The 24,945-nt window shown below is 49.8% G+C and overlaps 1 protein-coding gene and 1 pseudogene across 1 annotated transcript; one reads left to right on the top strand and one right to left on the bottom strand.

Annotated features, from left to right (window-relative positions):
* Window positions 1-4,776: 4,776 nt before the first annotated feature.
* LOC114685310 (cytochrome P450 2S1) lies at window positions 4,777-21,879 on the bottom strand. The gene is made up of 9 exons (XM_028859898.2): window positions 21,429-21,879; window positions 20,142-20,307; window positions 15,051-15,200; window positions 13,142-13,302; window positions 12,883-13,062; window positions 11,891-12,032; window positions 9,477-9,664; window positions 6,371-6,512; window positions 4,777-6,215 (listed from the first exon to the last, which is right to left on the bottom strand). Exons 1-9 carry the CDS (start codon window positions 21,603-21,605, stop codon window positions 6,019-6,021), a joined length of 1,503 nt encoding a protein of 500 aa, XP_028715731.1. The 5' UTR covers window positions 21,606-21,879; the 3' UTR covers window positions 4,777-6,018.
* Window positions 13,298-13,961, top strand: LOC114685312 (annotated as a pseudogene).
* Window positions 21,880-24,945: the final 3,066 nt, after the last annotated feature.

Below are 24,945 nucleotides of genomic sequence, written 5' to 3'. Positions count from 1 at the left end.
ATTTAAGGAAAGCTTGCAAGAAACAAGCCAAGCTAATACCGGGCATTCATAATTAAGAATAAGCCTCTGTGTGTGATTTTTTTGGGAGCTGGGTGATGGCCCCCCCAAAAGAGTAATAAAACTAATAACACACTTATAAGGCCAGTGACATGGGTCACTGGGTGAAGATGCTTGCCTGTAAGCCTGGCAGCTTGAGTTTGATACTTGAAATCCACACAGTGAAAGGAGAAAGCTGACTTCTGCAAGTTGTCCCCTGGCCTCCACTTTAGTGCCATGGCATGCGCATACCCACACCTCCTTCCAACACAAAATAAATAATTGTAAAAGAGTGAAAACAAAATCCATTTATGAGGCTACCAGGGAAATGTAAACACTAATCTGTTTGTCACAATGAGCGTCAAAGTGAGTCATATAGTTTTGATTTTTCAAAGTAAACTTTAGCTGGGTGTGGTGGCTCATGCTTGTAATTCCAACATTCAGGAGTTTGAGGTAGGACAGTCACTGTAGTCAAAGGCAGCCTGGACTACATAGTGAGTTCTGGGTTAGCCTGGGCTGTAGAGTGAGACCCTGCCTCAGTACAAACAAAAATAAGAGGCCACAGAGATGGCTCTGTGATTGAGCACTTGCTACTCTTGTCGAGGGTCAGAATTCAATTCCAAGCATCCAAGTTGGGCCTTTCACAAAACCCCAGTAATTTCAGCTTCAAGGGATCTGACACCCTCTTCTGGCCTCTGCAGGTACTGCACACACACATGAACACACACACACACACACACATACACACACACACACACACACATGTAACAATAATAGTAGTAACAATAAACATAAATCTATTTAATGTCATTAAATTATACACTTTTGGCTAAAAGAGTTAATGGGAAGCCAGGCAGTGGTGGTGCACGCCTTTAATCCCAGCCACTCAGGAGGCAGAGCCAGGTGGATCTCTGTGAGTTTGAGGCCAGCCTGGGCTACAAAGCAAGCTCCAGGACAGGCACCAAAACACCACAGAGAAAACCCTGGAGCTCACAGATGGTGAAAGGAGAGAATGTGTAGTGTGTGTAGTGTGTGTTGCTGGGTTTTGACCTCAGGAACTCATGTTTGCAAGGCAAGCACTCTACCAGTTAAGCGCATCAGTGTTTTATGGTGCTTATTAGGCAAACATTGTACCAATGAACTATGTCTCCAACTCAGTGCTCAAAGACCACACTGACTAATCCAGTAGGCTTTGCCTTGGTGTCCAGTAATTTTTTTTTGGGTGGTGGTGGCACATGCTTTTATTTATTTATTTATTTATTTATTTATTTATTTATTTATTTATTTATTTATTTATTTTTTCTATTATCAGCTTGATACAGTACAAATTCTTATCCTAATGGTGAAATGTTTCACTGAGGCTTGCCCAGTGATTGAGTAAAACCAAAACTTATTATAAGCCACAGTCATCCTAGGGTCCCCCCTGCTATGTAGCCTCCCTGGTTCTGTGGGTTGCAGTCTGATTGTTCTTTGCTCTTTATATCTAGTATCCACTTATGAGTGAGCACATACCATGTTTGTCCTTCGGTGTCCAATAATTCTTGTCTGTGGATGAAGCCATGAATGAGTTTGTCTTTTTTTTTTCCTTTTTCTTTTTCCTACTGGAATCATCATAATGTCAACTTTTATGTTAATATAGTGCAAGATCCAGGGTTATTTACCTACTTAAGTTTGAGACAGCCTTGAGATTTAGCTGAGGCTATCTCAAACTCACTGCGTATTCCATGCTGGCCTCAAATTCTTGGTGATCCCCCTGCCTGAGCCTCTTGGGTGCTGGGATTAGAGACATGTACCACCATATTTAGCTCCAAAACTCTTTAAATACATTACTTCAAGGATTCCAGAGTTCCCTGAATGTGAATTTTGAATGCAAAGCAAAGACAAGTCATTGTTCTTGGTTTTTTTTTCCTTTTTTCCTTTTTTTTGAGACAGGATTTCTCTGTGTAACCCTGGGTGTCTTGGAACTACCTCTGTAGACCAGGCTGGCCTCAAACTCACAGAGATCCATCTGCCCCTGCCTCCCAGGTGCTGGGATGAAAGGCATGTGCCACCACTGCAAAGCCTTTTGGTTGTTGTTGTTTTTAATTTAACATAATTTTTTGTTGAATTTCTTGGGAATTTCACATCATACACCCCAATTCTGCTCACCTTCCAGTCCCTCCATACCCTCCCTTCCCCCCTGTACCGTCCCCCATGAAAATTTAAAAAATTCAAACCAAACCTCTTCGCTCCTCCACTCAAACACCTCTTCACTCATCCTGATGGCATTGGGAGCTGCAGTGTGTCACACAGTAAGTATACCTTTCTGTCCAATCAGCTTTACTTGCAAATGTTCATTGCAATGGGTCACTGGTCTGGTTCAAGGCCTCTGGTTTCTGGTACACCACCAACACTGGATCCTCACCAAAACTTCTCTGGGATATCCCCCGGCTGCCCAGAGCCTTGGAGATCTTGCGGTATCATTCCATAGGACTGGTCCCTTCAGGATCTCTAGCAGGTCCTAGATAGAGTGGATGTTAGGGTAGGCCAACCCTAGGCCCGGGTGTGGGCCTGAGTGGTAGTTGAGCTGGTCAGATCAGGCCACCATATGCCCCCATGAGGCAAGGGGCAGAGCCAATTCCCCTATGCCCATGCCATCAGGGTCAGCCCTCCCCCACCCTCAGTGAGGTGTGGAGCCATCTCTGTGGAGGGGTGGGGGAGCTCTCTTGCTACAGCATCCAGCAAGGGGCAGGACCAGCATTCCCAGGGCCAGTGAAGGGCAGGGCTGGCTCAGCATGGCCCTCTGATCCCATCACACATGGTTCCCATGGCCTCCTGAGGCAACATGGGCCACAGACATCAACACAGACCCTAGCTGCAGCAGGCACACAAACTCAAACATGGCCCAGATGACAACCTGGCTCTGGGCAGAAGCACAGGCAACTCAGATCAGGGCGGCTCTGGTGGTGGCATGGCCCTTGGACACTAAAGAGGCCACAAGTTGTGGCCCCGATCCTGGGCTTCCTTGTAATCTTTTGGAAGCAACATAGACCTGAGCTGCGGTGGGACCCCAGACCCAGACATGGTCCTTGGCAACAGCTGCGTCTGGATGTCATCACTGCCCCAGGTGGCAGTGCAGGCCACTCAAATTGGCCCTAGGGGCAGCGTGACCCTTGAACACTAACATGGCCCCAGATCTTGGGCATTCACGTGGTCTTCCATGATAACAGAAGCCTCAGCTGCAGCTCTGGCCAGACACCATGGGGTCAGGTAGCATGCACAGGCCACACAGATATTCATGGCCCCAGCTGCAACAGGTCCCTCGGCCACCAACATGGGACTCAGGTAGCTGACTTGGCCCAGGGCATCCAGATGGCCCTGAGCGGCAGCATGGGCCATGGACTTCAACACAGAGCCTGGCTACAGTAGAACCAGGAACCCAGACATGGTCCTTGGTAGCAGCTTGGGTCCATTGTTTTTGTTTTTTAAGGACCATAAAGATGGCCCAAAGCATAAAGGCATTGGTGCCAAACCTGATGGCCTGAGATAACCCCTGAGATCCACATGTTGGAAGGAGAGAACTGGCTTCATCAAGTTTTTCTCAGCCCTCCACAGGGGAGCTGTGGGGTGTGTGTGTGTGTGTGTCCCCGTTGACATGCATCCAGAATAAACAACAACAGCAACAACAAAACTGTAATTAAAAGGGAAAAAAGCCTTAAACCTTATCCCTTTTCAAATCACTTGAAGTGCAATAACAATATGAAACCCAGACCAGGCATGGTGACGCACACCTTTAATCCCAGCACTCAGGAGGCAGAGGCAGGCAGATCCCTGAATTCAAGGCCAGCCTGGTCTATAGAGTGAGTTCTGGGACAACACAGAGAGACCTTGTCTCAAAAGACAAAACAAAACAAAAACCAGGTATGATCGAGTACATCTGTGATCCTAGCATTTGGGAGGTAGAGGAAGGGGAAAATCCAGGGTCAGTCTGGGACACCTAAGATTTCTGTCTTCTTTTTTCCCCCTGAGACAAGGTCTCTCTCTGTGTAGCCCTGGAACTCGCTCTATAGACCAGGCTGGCCTTGAACTCACAGAGATCCACCTGCCTCTGCCTCCCGAGTGCTGGGATTAAAGGTGTGTGCCATCACCGCCTGCATAGAACCTGTCTTTAAAAAAAAAAAAGAAGAAATTAAAAGACAGGCATGTTCAATTATTAATTATTTCCTGATGTTTGCCTTAACATAACCCCAAGAAAGAGCGGTAAGTGGAATAGATGCAGCAGAACGTTAGTGGTTATTGTATTTTCAATTCTGTCAGTGATGAGAATGGGACTCGGGGTTCTATACATGTCAAGCAGGTGTCTACCACCAAGCTACACTTCCAGGCAGAGTTGATGGCTATTAAAAAAAAAAATGGAGTAATGGGGAAAACAGGAGAGAAAAAGGGTTGGAGAGGCAAGAGGCAGGACGACGGTCCTTAGAGCCTGTGTGTCTGTATCTGCTTTCAGATTTGGAGAACTTCCAGAGGCTAGATCTGTCATTGGCTGAAGACTTTCCAGCGATCCTCGAAGCAGGACAGCAGACAGCCTCAGTCCGGTCCCTCCCCTCCCCCACAGCTCCACATCTGGTACTGATGTCAGCAGCGAGGCGGGCGGTGACCCGTGTTTTTCAGCTTCCTCCCAGCCTCAGGGGAGGGGCGGACTCCCCCATCCCCACCCCTTACTCACAGGGACTCGGTCACACAAGCAGAGGGGGTCCAGTACATGGCCAGAAACAAACTTTTATTGCAAAATGGGGACTTTCAAATCACAAAGAGCTCAGGTATGGCCCCTGTCCTCTTTTTTTTTTTTTTGGAGCTGAGGACCTAACCCAGGGCCTTGCGCTTCCATTGAGCTAAATCCCCAACCGGGCCTCTGTCCTCTTCCGGAGGGGCAGAACCCGGTTCCTTTCGGTCATCTAGTCCTTCTGGGGAATGGCTTGATGGAGATTTCAATTTTTTGTTTTTTGGGCAGTGCTGGGGATTGAACCCTAGGCTTCACAAATGCTAGGCAAGTGCTCAACTTCTGAGCTACATTCCCAGCACCCTGACAGGGACTTCGATGCCAAGTGAAGGCAGGATGTGTTTGAGAACCAGAGCACATAAATTAATTATGATGAAACATGAGCACATAAACATGATTGGGGAAGTTTCTCCTCTGGGTTGCTGGCCCTCATTTGTACAAGGTTTATGTGTACAACTACAAACAGGGAAACATTTGGATTCGGGGAAATTGGTTGGAAGGACTGTGCTTGACGAACAAGGGTGTGGAGGTGGCGGGAAACAGCTTTGTCGTCACGGTGTGTGTCTCAGTAGGAAGAAACTCAGAAGAGCCAAGACACCGTCACGTATGGTCTGGCTGTGTGGATGACTGGCTGGCGGCCATCGATGGAGGCACTCATGTGCCTGGATGGTGGTGAGGTCATTCATGGGCGTGGACAGGGACATGGTTCTGGCTGTGACGTGACCCCAGCTGGGGCATGCTGTTTTCTATGGCGGGGACCCAGCAGCAGTGGTGATAGACACGGAACATGGTTGGGCTGCTTGCGACGCTGTGTAGGTGGTAGCTGGATTGGGATTGTGCGGACAAGGAGCGGTGTGGTGGCTGGCGTGGTGGGGGACTCTGGTATATGCTTGTGAGTCCAGATGGTGTATACTACATTTAAGTGGTCTGAAAGCCTATGCAGCCCCTTGGTGGTACACACCTGTAATTCCAGCACTCAGGAACCTGAGGCAGGAGGATCACAAGTTTGAGACCTGCCTGTGCTAATTAGCCAGACTCTGGTTCAGAGAGCCCTCTTTAAAAAAAAAAAAGCATACACATCAGTTGTCCTGTAGTTGTTTGTGTAGGGGAATGTGGTCCTGGGTCATGGCAGCTGCCCGGATACATGATGTGTGGTATGGTGTAGCTTCTGAGACACCCGGTTCACACACCCCCTTGAGGCTATCACCCCAGCCTTCCTTCCTTCATCTGGACTGGTCGCCAGTGGGCCAGACCTGTAGCTGGAAGTCTGGAGGGATGTTGAAAAGTCCACTGACAGCTGGCTGCAGGCTCAAGTCATCTGGTGGGCATGGCGTATCCAGGGAGAAGGCTTGCAGGATTGCAGTGAAGAAAAGCCATAGCTCTGCTCGCGCCAGGCCTTCTCCCAGGCAGACTCGCTTACCTGGCAGGAGTGGGGGAGGCTGAGTCAGCTGTGCTCACATCTGGGCCCATGGAGGAAACCCCGGGGTGCAGGAAAGTGCCTCCCCAACTGGCACTGACACCCACTGGTTATATCCAGTCAGCACCCTCTGGTTATCCCTAAGGCCTAGTAGATACCTAAGGAGAAGGGCAGGAAGGCATCATGTTTCCTCAACCGGCCATCAGTGTCCAGGAAGCGGTCCGGGTGGAACTCTTCCGGGTTCTGGAAAACCTCAGGGTCATGCAGTACAGAGCCGATCAGTGGGAAGACCTCAGTGCCCTGAGGGGAAAAGATGAAAGCTCACATACACAGGTTTCCTATTGATCACTTTAATAACTTGATTAAAAATCAATTAAATATATATATATATATATATATATATATATATATATATATATATATATATAGACAGGATTTCTCTGTTTAACAGCACTGGCTGTCCTGAAACTTGCTCTGTAGACCAAACTGTCCTGGAACTCGCAGAGATCTGCCTGCCTCTGCCTCCCAAGTGCTGGGATTAAAGGCATGTGCTACCACAACAGGCTAGATTTTATTTTTGTTTCATGTGTATGAGTATTTGCTTGAATGTACAGCTGTGTACAACATGAGTGCAGTGCTCACAGAGGCCAGAAGAGGGCTTCAGCTCTCCTGGAACTGGAGTTAGAGCTGTGAGTCACCATGTGGGTGCCGGGAATTGAACTCACTGAACTCTTAACTGCTGAGCCATCTTTCCAGCCCAGCTATTTTTATTTATTTGTTTGTTTGTTTATTTCTCTCTCTCTGTGTATGTGTGTGTGTACTCACACACACTTGCTCACAAGCCTGGGAGGCCACAGAGGACGTTAAATACCCTGGAAGTTGAGAGCCAGTCAACATGGGTGCTGGAAACTAAAAATGGGTCCTCTGGAAGAGCAGTAAGTGCTCTTAACAGCTGAGCCACCAACATTTTTATTACCATGTAATATAAATAGCAAAACCACAAAACATTTCTTTAAACATCTCTAGTGATTTGTTAATTTCTTATTTTATCATTAACTGTATTTGCTTTTGTCTAATATTGACTGTCAACTTGAACTTCAAGCAAGTTAAGGATAGTTAAATACTACCTCCCAAGTGCTGGGATTAAAGGCATGTGTCACCACTGCTGGGTCATAGTTTTTAAAAATTGAAAAAAAAATGAAAATAAATATATACTTAGGGCCAGGTGTGGTGGCACACACCTTTAATCCCAGCACTCAGGAAGCAGAGGCAGGTGGATCTCTGAGTTCAAGGCCAGCCTGGTCTACTTAGTGAGACCCTATTTCAAACAACAACAAAAAACTCCACAAACAACCAAAACCAAAACCCAGACAAGTCAGCGTTAAGTAAATGCATCTGTATCTCTCACTCTCATTTCTCCCGTTTGCCCTTTCCTTCAAGACAGGGTCTTACTATGTAGCCCAGGCTAGCCTTCAACCTGCAGGATTTACAGGCATCTGCCATCGTGTTGGGATAATCAAATGCTTTCTCTGGGTACTCACACACACAGCCTCGTGTGTAACAGTTGCCCACGGTGTCCTACTTCCTTTCCTCTTTCCTTGACTCTCTGGAATAAGCCCAGGAAGGAGATAATAATATGTCCAATTTAAAGACAAGAGAGTCTGGATGTGGCGGCACATGCCTATCATCTCAACACTGGGGAGGCTGAGACAGGAAGATGGCAAGACTGCAAGTTCAAGGCCAGCCTGGCCTACTTCACAAGCTCTTGTTTCAAAAGAGAAGAAAAAAGGGCGTGTGCCTAGGGATGTCAGCCAGTGGCGGAACATTTGCTGAATGTGTGAGAGGTGCTGGGTTCAACCCCTACTACCCTATGCGGGGTGGGAAGGAAGGTAAAAAAGACGAGGAAGCTAAGGCCTGGAGAGCTTAAACAGTAGCCAAAGGAAACCCTGGGGCAGCCTGGCAGAGTGTGTTATTTTTACACTGTTTTGAAATTCTGGGAGTATGTTGTGATACCGAGATTAAGCTGTGGCTGTCCGAAGTCACCTCTCTGGGGAATGCCTCCAAAGGCAAAGGCAAGGGTGTGTGTGGGGGAGAGGGCTGTCCCTGAAGGTCACAGCCAGGCAGGGCTGCAGCCTCTCAAGCCAGATCAGAGCTTGTTATATACATCCTTGGGGCTGTTATGTTAGAGCATGGGTTCTCAACCTGCCTAATGCTGGGACCCTTTAATATAGTTTCTTGTGTTGTCGTGACCCCCAACCATAGAATTATTTCGTTGCTACTTCATAACTGCCATTTTGCTACTGTTATGAATCATAATGTAAATATCTGATACGTGGCCCCTGTAAAAGGGTCGTTTGATAAGGCCGGCGGCGGGGGAGCTGGAGGAGAGAGGCAAGACGTTCTTTGCTAAGCAGTCTGGCCCGTGGGTTGTGAGCTGGGAAGGTGAAGGAGCGTCACCAAAAGCGCCACAGGACTGTTGTTAAATAACAGAAAGGGCAGGTACAAGTGGTTAAAGTTCGGGTTCTAGGCTGGGTGGTGGTGGCGCACACCTTTAATCCCAGCACTCGAGAGGCAGAGGTAGGCGGACCTCTGTGAGTTCGAGGCCAGCCTGGTCTACAGAGCGAGTTCCAGGAAAGGCGCAAAGCTACACAGAGAAACCCTGTCTCCAAAACCAAATTAAAAAAAAAAAAGTTTAGGTTCTGGGTTCAAATCCTGTCTTCCTACTTGAGGGCTGGGTGAATTCCTACAGATTTTAGTTTTTCAATCTCTAAAGTGAGTGTGATGATTACACAGGATTGTTTTGGAGATGAAAGAAAATAATACTAAATGAAAGCATTCAGAACAACAGCTGGCACAGTGTAAAGGATATGTTAGATTCATGTTATTGTGACATTGTGGCTGTCCTTTGCATGTACACAGGACACCCACCCACCACTAAGAGCTGGGTAGGTGTTTTATAAGCATTATCTTTCAAGTCCAAATTGGATATTATTATTATTCTCAATTTATAAGAGGGGCATATTGAAACTCAGTGGATGAAACAATTTGTTCAAGTTCTAGCTAAGAAAACAGCAGGGCTAAAAACATAAGGATTTGATTCAAGAAGGAGCGGCTGCCAATCTTGTCTCAGGATTGAGGCTATATCGCCCCCTGGTGGTTGTGTTTTTCAGTTGAGGCCAAAGAGAAAAGGGGTGGTGGTTGTGGGGAGGATCCAGACAGACACAGAGAAATCAAAACTCTGCTGTGGCCATGCCACACACCCACCTGGGGCAGAGTGTATCCTCGGAAGCGAGTGGTCCTTGTGAGGGTGTGGGGCATTCCCATGGGCACCAGCGCCAGCAGCCTCTGAGCCTCATGCAGAACGGCATCCGTGTAAGGGAGGCGTGCGCGATCGCTCAGACTCGGAGCCCTGCCGGGACCCAGCTCCTGGATCAACTCCTCCCGAACTCGCTCTGCATGCAAGAGGAGGGTCGCAGGTCACAGGTGGGATGGACCCTGGGGTCCTCCTTCTGGGAGCCTCATCTTCTTGTGCAGCAGTGGTTTGGGGGTGAGGCTGGCAACAGGCGAAGAGCAGCCAGGCTTGGTTGGGGGCTCGTTCATCCTATTTGCTGGGTATGTCTCTATTTTGTCTTAACTCCGGTAACAAAAAATGGAGGACGCTGTTTTTTTTTTTTTTTTTTTTTTTTTTGCGACAGGGTCTCACACTATAGTTCAGGCTAGAGTGTAACTCAATGCGTAACCAAGGCTGGGACTCACTCACCATGCTCTTGTCTCATAGCTTACTAAGTGCTGGGATTACAGCTGTGTACTGTCTCATCTGGATGATGACTGTGTGTGTGGGGGGGTGTGTGGGTGTGCACACAAGTGTGCTTGGGTGGAGGCCTAGGGAGGGTGTCAGGTGCCTGCTCTATCACTCTCCACCTTAATCCCCTGAGACAGGGTCTCTCACTGAACCTGGAGTTCGGCTGGCAGCCAGCAAGTCCTGGAGATTTTTTTTGTTTTGTTTTGTTTTTTGAGACAGGGTTTCTCTGTGTAGCTTTGCGCCTTTCCTGGGACTCACTTGGTAGCCCAGGCTGGCCTTGAACTCACAGAGATCCTCCTGGCTCTGCCTCCCGAGTGCTGGGATTAAAGGCGTGCGCCACCACCGCCTGGCTAAATCCTGGAGGTTCTCCTATCTCAGGCCCTCATCCCTTTTCATGTCTTAGTCCTGGAGTTACAGTTAAGTGCAGACATGCCATGCTTTTTACTGAGAGGTGGAGGTATGAACTCAGTTCCTCCTGCTGTACTGCAAGGGCTCTTACCCTCTGAGCCATCTCCCCGGCCCTGATTACAATTTTTTTTTTCCCCAGAGCTGAGGATCAAACCCAGGGCCTTGCGCTTGCTAGGCAAGTGCTCTACCGCTGAGCTAAATCCCCAACCCCACAATTTTTAATCTCCAGTCCTGATCCAGTGTCTTGCGGAGCTTGGATTCATCTCTTTTGTAGGCTTAGGCCCTTCCGAGGTGACTTTAATATCCCTCCGCCTACATACACCCTTCTTTTTTTTCCCTTTCTCTTGAGACAGGGCTACGTAGCCAAGGCTGGCACTCACTATGTAGAAAAGGCTAGCCTTGAACTTGTAGCAATCATCCTGCTTCAGGCCTTCTGAGTGCTGGGATTACAGGCATGAGCCACTGTCCCTGCTCAGCATCCCCTTTGAAACCAGCTCCATCTTCATCCTTTCTGTACCTAGCTCAGAATGAGTCTTCTGTCCTCAGTTTCCCAGCTAGAAACTCAAGTCTGCCCTGGACAAGTCCTTCCTTCCTCATTCTCCATGACCTGCCTATTCTGCCCTTGCTCCCATGCCTCCATAGCCTGGCCTATCCCCAGCTTCTTACTTATTCAGGTTTCTGTCCACTTTCCTAGGTGCTTGGCATCCTCTCATATTTACAGTCCACTGCATGCATATATGCGCGCGCGCGTGCACACACACACACACACACACACACATACACACACACACGAGTTTGTGCATGCGTGTGTGTGTGTGTGTGTGTGTGTGTGTGTGTGTGTGTGTGTTGGGGGGGGGTAGTTGAGAATGATACCCAGAGCTTCATGGATGCTAGGTAATCACTACTGTTGAGCACATCCCCACCTCACCAGCGGATTCTAATCAAGGGCTCGTGAACCTCCCTCTCCACCCTCCCCTGAAGTTCTAGGCAAGAGCTCTGCCTCTGAGCTACAGTCTCCTACAGTTCATCCTGTCATGGCAGCTGGACGATTTTCTAAAATGCAGATTTAAGCTGAGTGTTAATTCACACCTATAAACTCAGTTGAGCCAGGACACTGAGTTAGAGGCCAGCTATACAGTGAGTGGCAGGTCAGCTTGGGCTACAGAGTAAGACCCTATCTCAAATAAAAGTAAGTAAATAAATAAATAAATGTAAATTTAATCATGTCTTCCCTGCTCAAGGTCCTTCTATGGCTCCCCATGACTGGGGACAAGGCACATGATAAAAGTAACAAGGCGCCATAGACAGGTCTTGTCTTGTCTTTCACTATACCTTGGACTATGATCGGAAGCTCCCTCACCTCTTGGGGAACCCTAAACTCCGTGCTCATTTCCATCTCCCTGCATGTTCTGTCCTCTGGAACCATCACTTGGGTTCCTGGGGCCTGGCTGTGGGGACAGTTTCTTACGTTGCACTTGCGGGTATCTCATCAGGAGCAGGAGGGTATAGCAGACGGTGGAACCAATGGTCATCGTCCCAGCGAACAGCAGGTAGGTGGCTGTCATCAGCAAGTTCTTCTCAGTGAATTCTGTGCCCGGGTCTTGTTTCTCCTGAACATTAAGAGAAATGTTTGGGACAAGTTGAGGAATGAGGGACTGTGATTTGAGTGGGATAAAGATTCAAGGGAAGAAAAATCTTTATTTTTTTTTTTTAAATTTCATTTGTGGGCTTGTGTATGCCATGGCATGCACATGGACAACTTGTAGGAGTTGATTCTGTCCTTCCACTGTGTGGGTCCCGGGGTTCAAACACAGGTAGTCAGACTTGGTGTCAAACACCTTTACCCAGAGACATGCCATTGTCCATTCCCCTCTGTTTTGAAACAGGGTCACATGTAGCCTAAGCTAGCCTTAAATTTGCTATATAGCTGAAGATGAACTTCTGCCTCTCCCTCCCAGGTGTTGGGATGACAGGTGTGAGTTCATTCCCAGGTCATGTGGTACTAAGGATGGAACCCAGGACTTCCTGAACGGTAGGCGGAATTGTCAGAGTTACATCTTCCACGAAGAGACATATTGGTAGAGAAAGAGACCTGAAGCCAAGCCTGGTTTAGCCCTTGGGAAGCAGAAGCAGTGTGTGTGTGTGTGTGTCCGTCCTCTGCAAGTTCCAGGCCAGCCTGGGCTACAGAGTGAGTTTCGGGCCAGCATGAGATACAGAGTAAAACTATATCTCACCAAGAATAAAAAGGGAAGAGACCAATGGAAATCCTCAGAATTCCTCTGTAAAGTAGGTTAAGACTCAAGAAGGGATGGTCTCTTCTCCCAGCAAAGCAAACCGTTCCCAGTCCCATCCAGAGTTCAGCCCAGAGATGAGGACTCAGCAGATGCTAAGTAAATGGACTATCAGTTAGGCCAGTAGCCATATTCCAGAGGGACCCTTTCCTCTCCCAAGTTGCCACACCTGTGCCATCTTCAGCAGGAAAGCATCGACGAGGTCACGTGCAGGACCTGAAGTGTGGACACTTTGCTGGTGCCGCTGTACCTGCTGGACAACGAAGGCAGCCAGGGTCCCCAAGTGGCGCTGGAGCTGCGTGTGTGGGCCTGGCAAGGGCTGAAGCAGCCAGGAGAACATCTCATAGGCCTGTGGGTGCAGGACGACAGCTCGTTCTCAGTGAGCTCACTCGGAAGCTCTGAGGCTGGGGAAGGTCCCCACCATTTACCTGGCCCCACGGGGAGCTGATCCCCAGCAAGGTACCACTTGCTGCCTGGATCACAGCCTGGAACTCTTTATCTTCGTAGGGCAAACGGAAGCCAAAGAGGAGGGAACAGACGACATTAGAGGTGGCCTGGGCCAGCAGCGTGGAAGGGTTGAACGGACGTCCTGCGAGGCATGGACAGCAGAGGGGGAGAGAGAGGGAGAAGACTGGATTAGATGAAGAGACAGGACAGAAAGGGAGTTAGAGCTGGGTGTGGTGGCTCACACCTGTAATCCCAGCCTTGGAAAGTCAAGGCTGGACTGCGGGGAGTTCCAGGACAGCCAGGGCTACAGAGAAAAACAAAAACAAGACTCGAGAGAGACACCAGGATGTCTATCTCCGGGTCGTAGCATTTGTGGTGTTGACCAGCCGGGAACAAATTAAGAATGGGTGATGTTGAGAAAGGCAAGGAGATTTTTGTTCAGAAGTGTGCCTGGTGCCACACTCTGGAAAAGGGAGGCAAGCATAAGACTGGACTGAATCTCCGTGTTCTGTTTGGGCAAAAGACAGGTCAGGCTGCTGGATTCTCTTATACAGATGCCAACAAGATCAGAGGCATCACCTGGGGAGGGGATACCTGAGGGAGCATTTGGAGAATCCCAAAAAGTACATCCCTGGAACAAAAACAGTCTTCGCTGGAATTAAGAAGGGAGAAAGGGCAGACCTAATAGTTTATCTTAAAAAGGTCTCTAAGAGTTACACCATTGCCTCATTTATTACATAACAAATGTCTCATGGCTTTTTTGTTTGTTTGTTTTTGGTTTTGGTTTTTTTGAGACAGGGTCCCTCTGTGTAGCTTTGGAGTTTGTCCTGGAACTCACTTTGTAGACCAGGCTAGCCTCGAACTCACAGAGATGCGCCTGCCTCTGCCTCCCAAGTGCTGGGATTAAAGGCGTGCGCCATCACCTCCCAACAGTCTCATGGCTTTTAATATGTGTCATGATTTAACTCATACACCAACATTCAGATCATGAATGGCTAACAATGTTTTCGTTGGGCAGTCCTGATTTAAGTAAAACTGACTTGTATGCAGTAAAGTGGATTATGATCCTTCTTAAAACAACAATTCCAATTGATAAGTCCTATCACTTTTCTCCTTTCTCAAGATGAGATTGGACTTGATTAGTAATGTTCTGCTCTCCACAGAGATGGAGGTGTCAGTGCAAACCTACTGAATGGTTTTGCATTTTGATTTATATAACTGGGCATCTGGACATGTTTAAACACCAGGAGAATTCTATCACTGTCTCAGGAGTGAGAAGACTCACCTGTGTTTCCGTTTGTGTTCACTGGCCTGTGACAGGCAATGGCTACATGTCAGGAAGCAACTGTCTATTCTTGACAATGCCGATTTAATTAGAATGCCCTATGTCGAGGGTGCGGCCTTTACCACTGAAAGGCACTTACTGTGGCTTATGTATATTATCAAATAAAAAGTATTTCACACACACACACACACACACACACACACACACACACACACACACCTCAAACCCCCAAAACAAAACAACAAAAGGAGTCAGACATGGTAGCTCACACCTGTAATCCCATCACTTGGAGTCTGAGGTAGAAGGATCAGTCACCAGTTCCAGGCTAGCCTGGCCCAACTAGTGAAATTCCGTCTTAAACAAAACAAGACAAAGTAGGTAGGGGGTGAAGATGGAAGAAGGGAGCGAGGAGGAGAGAGACTGCAATGTCCCAGGGATAGAGAGAGCTGTTGTGACGCCCCCAGGTAGGAAAGGACTCAGTCAGTGTGGAGGTGAGCAAAGCGCCACCCACCCTGCCCCCAGCAGATTCACCACCACCCGGGGAACACTGGAGATGGTTCCTCTTCCTCTTGGCTGGAAGCAATTGTTGGCCCCTCCCTGCTGACCTTCTGTCTTCTGGAATGCCTCCACCAGGTTCTGCACCTCTGCTTGGATCAGCTCCTCGCCTTCTCGCTTGCCCATGCCCAGGTCCCGTAGAGCGAGCAGGGTGAATTTCCTCAGCTGTTTCCACCGCTCCCCATTGGCAAAGAAAACCCCTGCATAGAAAGCTAGATTCAAGAAGGGACTGGTTCCATCCTCCCAGTGAGATGCCCCTAGGGCCCTGTCCTGAATCTGTACCAGTCTGGCACACATGTGTGCCTGTGCGTGCGTGCGTGTGTGATGAGGTCCTCCCTAAGTGCATAACTGAATTAGCTTTTTATCCTTTGAGCTTAAGCCAGAGGAGATTGTCTCCCGAATGTGTGACTAACCCCCCCCACACACCCCCTTTTTATCTCTTTGTCCCACCTGCGCATCCCAGCATGCATGGTCAGATGAGGCCATGGCGAGAATATGAACAGAAATCCTTTAACCACGATGCCTGCTCAGCACAGATCTGCCCTGCAGAGTTCGGTGCTGTGTCGCTTGTTGAGGGCTGGCTTGCAGTGGCAGTGGGAAGCTGTCCTTGGCCCTCTCACGTCTGACACTCTAGCCTGCAGACCTTCTTCTCCCCATCTCAGTCCCACCATCCACCCTCCTCTCATGCTCTTGTTTCTTCCAAATGCCTTCTCTCCCCATCCTTAGCCCTTGGCCTGGTCTAGCTCGTCTCTTCCATCCTTCAGCTCTATTCACTTTGCCTGTTTCAGAAAACCAGAAGCCCAGCTGCTCTGGTGTGACTCACAGGACTGCAAGGTGACCGGAGTCATGATGACTTTTAGCTTTATTAATCATCTATTACAACTTCTCTCATTTCCTCAAAGGCATCATGATTCCTCACCCTGAACTGGGTCCTTGCTGTTTTCTCTGTCTATATCAAGTTCATGCCCCTCCATCATATTAGGGGTTGCTGACCATGAACCCAGGGCATTCATCATACATATTAAGCTCTCTACCACTGAACCACACCCCCAGCCCCTCCCTGGGGGATTCTAGGCAGGGGCTCTATCACTGAACCACACCCTAGCCCCTCACTAGAGGATTCTAGGCAGGGGCTCTACCACTGAGTCACACTCCCAGCCCTTCACTGGGGGATTCTAGGCAGGGGCTCTACCACTGAGTCACACCCCAGCCCCTCCCTGGGGGATTCTAGGCAGGGGCTCTACCACTGAGTCACACCCCAGCCCCTCACTGGGGGATTCTAGGCAGGGGCTCTACCACTGAGTCACACTCCCAGCCCCTCACTGGGGGATTCTAGGCAGGGGCTCTACCACTGAGTCACACTCCCAGCCCTTCACTGGGGGATTCTAGGCAGGGGCTCTACCACTGAGCCACATCCAGCCCATCTCTGGGGGATTCTAGGCAGGGGCTCTACCACTGAGCCACATCCAGCCCCTCACTGGGGGATTCTAGGCAAGCATTCTCCACTGAACAAGACCTTCAATCATCACTGGTGGGTCTGTGCATGTTCTACCACTGAACTATATATCCTTAGTGAAAAGGTTTTGCACCCCGATAAGCCTCTCCGCCAAGACAGCAATCCGAATCAGACCAAATCAGACGGAATTAGAAAAAGTCCTGGTTTAATGGGTAAAGCATTCCTGGGTGATTCTCTGGCCCCTCAGAGAGGAGACAGGGACGAGAGACTGAAAAACCATATATCTATTTTCTGGGATGCAGTTTAAATACCTTGTGGGAGTGGTCTTGAGCATCTCTCGGGGAGGAACTGTGTTTGGTGGGACTTTCTGAGGGACAGGGTCTGGTCAGAGAGGTGGGGCTTCCACCAGAACATTCCAGACTCTTTGGGCATATGAATGCCAAGGTGCCATATACCCAAAGAGTCTGGAATGTTCTGGTGGAAGCTCTACCTCAGTCCCTGTGGTATCTTTTACAAAATCTATTTAAATTGGGACTATCTGATACATTCTGTCCTGAACACTTGATTTCTCTGAGCACTAAGCCCTGGCCACAGTACCCTCTTGATAACCAGTCAAGGTGGCCTCTGGAGGGAACCTTAGAATTTTCCATCCTCTGCGATCTTGTTTTGTTGGTGTGGAGATAAATGGACAGAACTGCCCTAGGTCCATGGTGTTTGGGTTCTGTGTTCCCACCCTCCCTACAGCAGCCAGTGTCCCACAGCACTGGTCTTGTTGGGTAGGGTCATGGTGCCTCCAGATTCCTGCCTATCTGGAAACTGGGACCCTGAAAATTCCGCCCTGACCATGCTGCTGGGGACACTGGCTCCTCCCCCACTTCCCCAAACTTTACCTACCCACCCCGCTCCTACGGGGGCCACACGTTCCACTCAGTGGACAACATTCCTCACATCTCCCCCCCCACCAAAGGTCTAAGACCAAATTCCTCCTCCTTACCCACCTTCCTGTCCTCTCCTCTCCCCTATTCCCCAGTGTCTCAACCTACCTCCTGGTCCCCTTTATACACTGGCCTGATGCCCCGAATTTTCCCGTTTCTTCTCATACTTGATCTCGCCAGACTCCTGCCCTGCTCTGCCCTCTCTGAGAGGCAGATAGAGATGATGGAATTGTCTGGGTCGGCCTGCCCTTCTCTTTTCAGGACCTCTCACAAATAGAAAAGTAATTGGGTTCCTTCTCTACTAATCCTGTTTATATCAAGTAGTCCCGTTATGTGTCTCAGGCCTCTGATCCCACCTGACATGACCTTTACGTGATCCAGGCCTCCACTCTCACTCCCCGGGAGTGAACTCGAGTTCAGGCGGCAGCTAGGCAGTGTGCAGACCAAACCCACCTAGGGGACAATATGACATCTCACTAGGGTCCTACAGTTCCCTCACCAATTTCTGTCAAAGGGGTGGCCGGGATCCCTTCCTTCCCACTTAAGACCCCGGCACTTCCCTGCATTCTTTTTTTTTTTTTTTTGGTTTTTCAAGACAGGGTTTCTCTGTGTAGCTTTGCGCCTTTCCTGGCACTCACTTGGTAGCCCAGGCTGGCCTCGAACTCACAGAGATCCGCCTGCCTCTGCCTCCCGAGTGCTGGGATTAAAGGCGTGCACCACCACCGCCTGGCGTCTTCCCTGCATTCTTGCAGGGCGGTTCTTCTCACACTCTTCTCCTAGTCAGACCTGTTTGTACTGCTGCTTGGTTGTGCTATTCTCAGCTGCTTTGGGGCCACACTCACCTTGGCTACCACACACTCTCCTGAGTATTTCACAGGTCCATTCCTCCTGCCAGACATGTGCCAAGGTCAATCCACAGCCTCTGCTCCAGCTTTGAGGACACAAACCGGGTGAGGATTGGCAGGGAAACAGCTGATGTGGTAGCCCAAGTACTCCTGGAACATGTCATTCCTAGATTTGGCCTGCCACAGACCATACCAATGGACAACGGGCCAGGCTTTGCTTCCAGGGCCATGCAGCTCGTGTTAGATGCTCTCAACATTTCCTGGAAGGTCCACATTCCCTATTGTCCACAATCCTCAGGAAAGGCCAGTGGTCTCATCAAACAACAGCTCACCAAGCTCTCCAGTGAAGTCAGGTTATCTTGGCCCTCCCTTCTCCCCACTGCCCCCACCCGCCTCCAGGCCACCCCACGCTCTCCTACAGGCCTGAGCCCTCTTGGCTCCTTTCTGAGGTCTCTTCTCCATTCACATGCTGACAGCTATCGCCCTGCCCCCACCCCAACGGACCCAACTGCCCCTGAGCCCACCCCACTCTCCCCGGGGGACAGAGTACTCCTCCAACAGCTAGCTCCTAAGTCTCCTGAGCCCCGATAGACAGGACCTTATACTGTGATCCTCACCACCCCCTCAGCTGCCAAGCTGCTGGGACATCAATGCTGGTACCATCTCTCCAGGCTCAAGTGGGCCCTTGTTCAGGATATGTGGTCTGTCCAGTAGCTGGGACCCTCCATCCTCCCGTTTTTCAAGATGTCCCAATGCAGGGCCAATTCTGCCCTGTGCGTTCATCTTTGTGGTATAACTAGAGCAGATGTTAATAATCTGTTTTTTTTTTCCTCTAGCAACTTGCCTTCTCTGCTTCATCAAGAAACAGATGCCTAAGGTCTCCAGGATGACAATTTACTGGGTGCTCCTCCACTCATATCTCCTGCTGAATGTGAGCCCACCAGCTCCTGACTCACCCCTTCTCCATGTGGCCCCATGCCCGCAGGAAGTAGCCAGATTTGAACATGTGTCCCTATACCCAAAGAGTCTGGAATATTCTGGTGGAAGCCTCACCTCTCTGCCCAGACCCTGTCCCTCAGAAAGTTCTGCCAAACACGGGGTGGGGTGGGGGTGGGGGGTGGGGGGCGAGGGAGGGTGCCATAGGGTATTTAAACTGTACCCCAGGCTGGGCGGTGGTGGTACACACTTTTAATCCCAGAACTCAGGAGGCAGAGCCAGGTGGATCTCTGTGAGTTTGAGGCCAGCCTGGTCTACAGAGTGAGTTCCAGGACAGGCACCAAAACAACACAGAGAAACACTGTCTCGAAACAAAACAAAACAAAACAAAACAAAACAAAACAAAACAAGCTGCACTTCAGAAAACAAATGTGTTTTTTTTGATCTCTCATCCCTGTTTCCTCTCTGGGGGTGCCGGAGAATCACCTGGAACACAGGGACTTTTTTAAATTTGGTGGGGAGGCTTATGGGGGGGGGGCAAAACCTTTTCATTTAGCCCTGTTTTTTTCACGACAGGGTCACACTGTCTTGTACTATGTAGCCCAAGCTGGCCTTGAAACTCACTATGTAGCCCAGGTTGGCCTGAAACTTGAGTCCCTACAGTCTCAGCCTACTAAATGCTGGGGTTGCAGACGTGGATCACCTCACCTGGTCAAGCTCCTGTACTGTGAGTGCTAGTCTATCAATTCAGACCCTTGAGTAGTAATTATTGTCACTATAGGTCGGCAATTAGTGAGTAAACACTCATTTGGCACAAGCCCAGTTCCACTTGGTCCTTAGTACAACCCTAAGTGACAGTCACCATTTAACATCTCATTTCAAAGAGAAGGAGAGGCACCTGCAAAAATAACCTCCATACCTGTAAGTGGGGGTAGGACCCACCAGCCCCCATTTGCCCTCATGACTCACCATGATCACCAAAAGTCTTGTCCAGCGTTGCCAACGTTCCCCTCCCGCTGAATTCCTCAGCCTGACCTCCCAAGGCCTCTCGTACAGCATCATGCCCAACCAGGACCACCACACGGCGCCAGGGCCCCAGGTGTATGGTAAACACAGGCCCATACTTCTTACTTAGCTGGGGGGCAGAAAGGGAGGGAGAAGAGGGTGATAACTGGTCCCAGGAGCTGCCTCCAACAGCCAGGCTGTATTAGTACCTCGGATAAGTCATGTGGTCTGGCTTTTGCCCCTATACCAGGAACTGGTCCCTTCCCCACCCAAAAATACTTGGGAGGTTGTTCTCTTTTTGCATGCGAGTATAGAGTGGGCGCTTCTTAAACACATCCTCGTACCTTCTCTCTCACTTCCAGGCTCTAACCTCTGATCTTGGGACCATCTACAACCAGTTTTGGTTTCCCATAATCCCCCTTCCCCCAGTATCCAGCTACCCACTCCAACCTCTGCTAAACCCTCAACCCCACGGCAGTTTCAGTGAAACGTGTCCCATCTCTCTCCCTTAGACGCCCACCCCCTTTTTCTGTCCTCAAAATTTCCTCAGAATATTTTTGAATGGAATGCTTCACCCCCCACTACCCCAGGCAGGTTGGGACTGCCTCCCCGTCCTCCCACCCGGTGGCAGGAACTCCTAGCTCCCTCCTAGCTGAGCTACACCCATCCTCCCACTCCGGGAGTCTCTGAGGCAGATTCTTTTAGCCCAGGATGCTCTCTGCTCAGCCCCTCCAGCCTCCACAAGCTTCCAGATGCTTCCCTCCCAACATGGGTACTGGGAACAAGTTTGCCCCCTACCATTCTCGCCTCAGAGAGCGCCTGCTTTGCAGTTTTGGTCCCAGCTCACTACCTTCCCAGCATTCTGTGGGGCCCTGCGACCTGGGACCCCTGCCTCTCTGGGTCCTGCTCTCATTTCTTTCTAAATCTCTGTGAACTGTGTCCCTCCCAGCTCTAGCCCCTTTCTTAGCCCAGGACTACCTGCCCCTGGCCCTCCTGGGTTCCGCTTCCCCTTGGTCCCGCTTCCAGGACTAAGGGAGCTCTGCCCTTCCCAACCTGGGCACCCTCCCTTGCTCAGCGCGGGTCAGCACGTTCGCACCCTCAGCTCGAGGCATTCTTAGTCCCTTTGCCCCAAGGACCCTTGCCTCTGCCTTCTTTCTAAAACAGCCTAAGACTCTTGCAGACCCCAGGCACTCAGGAGATCCCCCGCCCCCCCTCCTCACCCTTGGTTAGGATGTCCCTGCGTCCCCTCACCCGCAAGAGCCCGGAGTACAGCGCCCCGGGACGCAGCTGCAGGAGGTTCCCCAGCAGTGGCAGCGGGGTGGGCCCCGGGGGCAGGTGGCCTCGAGCCGGGGTCCTGGGCAGTCCCAGCGCCAGCAGCAACAGCAGCAGCAGCGCTAGCAGCAGTGCCCAGGTGCTAGCTGCCTCCATCTCTGCAGGTCGGCGCGGTCTCCACCTCCTAGAAGCTCCCGGCCGCCTGGCCAGTTAGGGGCGGGAACGGGGCGGCTCCCTCCTCAACGAAATCAGGCGGAGGGAGGCGGGGCAGCCTCCTGCAAGGCGTCGCTCCCTGCACCCGAATTTCTCCGCCTCCGGCCCGCAGACGCTAGAGGTCCCACACCAATGCACTGCACGAACGGATCTCCCAGGTCATCTAGGTTTTCCTGGGGTTCAGAGGAAGGAGACAGTGACTTGGGCCCCAGGTAGGGCGTAGTAAGCACACAAGAGGAACCTGGGAGCAGGAGACTTTGGCTGGCTGCAGCGGCCACACCTCGCAGGGCGGTGACCCTGGGTGGCTCTGCCCGGCTCCCTCTCCCTCTGCTTATCTTGGTGTGCGTGCTTGCGTGCATATGTCACCGTGTCTTGGAGGCAGTTTCCTCCCGCACACTACCTTCACCGACTAGGAGGGACTTGACATTCTGTTGTCCCTAGATTACAAGGCTCCGTGACATAGCTATCCGACCTAGATCAGTCTGGATTGGTGGAATCATTCTTTGGTTTTGAAACGGGGTCGCAGGTAGCCCGGGCTGCCCTGAAACTCTAGGTGTAACTAAGGATGACCTTGAACTTCTTAATCCTCCTGCCTCCACTGCTCACTGGTGGGATTAAAGGCTTGCTACATCAAGCCTGGTTGGTTGATTCATTGTGTGTGGGGTGTGTGTGTGTGTGTGTGTGTGTGTGTGTGTGTGTGTGTGTGTTTTAAATTAGTTTTTGAGTGTCTGTGTGTTTCTCTGTATATGTGTTAGCATGTGTATGGGGGTGCTCCTACATGGGCGTTGCCGGGCAGGTGGAGTTGACATCCCACAATTCCTTTCCACTGTATTTATTTAGGCAGGTTTTCTCTGGAATTCCTCCTCTAGCTGACCAGTTTGCCCCAGGGGTCGCCTGTCTTCCTTACAAGTGTTCTGGGCCCATGAACTCCAGTCCTCAGGTGGAAGTGCTTATCCACTCTGCCGTCTCCCAGCCCTAATTTATTTTTTATTAGCACATGTTAATGATACATATAATAATGAGTTATTATTATAATATGTATTATTCTGGCATTTTCAAGCACATACAACATATTTTTTATCCGGTTCAGCCTGTTACCTGCTGAGTTTTACTAGGGTTGCTTACAGGGTCTTAGGTGAGAGATTGTTTACAATCTTATTCTGAGGCCACACCACTGAAAAGAATCTCTCCCTCTTCCAGGGACTATCACTGCCTCAGAGTGGCTTGGGGCACCATGAGCCCCTCTCCTAGCTCCATTGTTTCACAGATTCACTTAGAGCAGTGGTTCCTGTTCTGTTGGGCGCTCTGCCTCAGCCCCTGGCACCCTGGCACCCTCGCATTCATATCCCCAAAGAGTCTGGAATGTTCTGGTGGAAGCTCCACCTGAACTCCCCTCCCCCATCTCTCTCCCTGAACCCGCCCCCTCAAAGCCCACCAAACTGCAGCCCCTCTAGAGCTGCCCTCCCATTCCAGACCCCCACCCCCTGGGGCTGCTCAAGACCATGTCTACAGGCCGCTGGAGGCCTGGTAGCCATATTTTCCATGTGACTCTTCCCCAGCCTTCCCAAGGGCTACCCAGCATTGCTTTGCTCTGTTAATTAAACCTGGATTTACTAATTCAGCTGGATTGGTTTATTACATCAGTGGTAGCGGATACCCAGCAACCAGGATTCAAAACTTAACAGTTTTTAACCTTCCTAATGCTGCAACCCTTTAATAGTTTCTCATATTGTGGTGACACCCCCCTCCCCAATTATTTCATTGCTACTTCATAACTCTAAATTGGCTACTGTTACGAATCATAATGTAAATATCTGATATGTGACCCAAAGGGGGGTCTCAACCCACAAGTTGAGAACCACTGAATTAGCGCCATCTTGACAATGGGGTTGTAAGCAACCTAGAGGAGGGTTGGGTTCTTCATCTCCACATGCAAATGAGGATGAGGTCAGATAACCCGGAAGTACAAAGGCCTGAGAGGCTAAGGCAGTGTCAGATGATAGACAGCTGCTGGTTTGGCTGGCTGCAGAATCCCTAGCATTTGGCACAGACAGCCACTCAATAAATATTTGCTGTACCAAAAATTGAGTAGGAGGTAGGACCTGTGAGGACTCCAGGGATGTGGGGGTGCCTCTTGTAGGGCAAGACTTTACATTTTAGAAGAAAACGTTGTGTTTTATTCCTGTGCTAGGGAAGCAATATGAACGGATGTTCCCCGAAGAAGCCATATCTGGGTTGCAGATCCTGCATGCTGAAGGCTGAACTACAACTTCAGTTTGCAAAGAAGAGACTCCGTGTTGCTCATTGTGAGTCAGAAGGACACCGGGCTATCTTTAGTTCCCTTTAACAGGGATTTACTAGCTCTGTATCTGAGTTCACATCTTTGTGCCTATTAGGTGCAACTTTTGGAATGCATTGTTAAACTCAGCAGACCACAGGCTCCCACCAACCCCAAGGCTTAGACTATTAGAAGATAGCATCTAAAACTTATAAAGTCCCGCCTTCCTCAGTCCCCACTGATGTATTTGGTAAATACAGTGATTTATAGCTTTCTTTTGTTTTGTGACTATAAAAAGTTCATGATGTCAAAAAAAAAAAAAAAAAATGCCGGTTGGTGGTGGTGCATGCCTTTAATCCCAGCACTTGGGAGGCAGAGGCAGGTGGATCTTTGTGAGTTCGAGGCCAGCCTGGTCTACAGAACGAGATCCAGGAAAGGCACAAAGCTACACAGAGAAACCCTGTCTTGAAAAAAAAAAAAAAAAAAAAAAAGTTCATGTCACCTCCTCCACAGTAGAGCATGCCACGAGGGAGGGACAGTCTGAATCCCTGTTTCCAGCCATAGTTGGCTCTGAGAAATATCTTACTCCCTTTGGACCAAGAACTGTGATGTGGGACCTCAGAGATAAATCATTTTCACCTGAGGCGTCATCTGGATTGGCACCAGGTCCCAGCACGGGGCTGTCACCATCCATGCTGTCTCTCTGAGTGGATAATGGCGAATCAGTCGGTAACCTGCACCCTCCGCTGCCGGCCTTTTGTTTTGGTTGGTGGCCTGTTGGTTTATACTAAGCTGGTTGTTATGTTGGACATCCTATTATTGTTTCAAAACATTGTCTCAAGACGCTTGTTGCTAGCATTGGGTCTTCTTCTGCTGCAGCTCCTCCAACATCCAACTTTGTTTCCCATCTCCGGCTCATCTTCTTTGCAGCCTCACCCCATTCAGTTTAGAAATTTTGATGACTGGTTGTAAAGATGCTGATGATAAGAAGCCCCAAGTTCCTTC

Source organism: Peromyscus leucopus, chromosome 1 (genome assembly GCF_004664715.2).
Source record: "Peromyscus leucopus breed LL Stock chromosome 1, UCI_PerLeu_2.1, whole genome shotgun sequence".
NCBI lineage: Eukaryota > Metazoa > Chordata > Mammalia > Rodentia > Cricetidae > Peromyscus > Peromyscus leucopus.
This window is presented reverse-complemented; position numbering and strand designations above follow the sequence as displayed.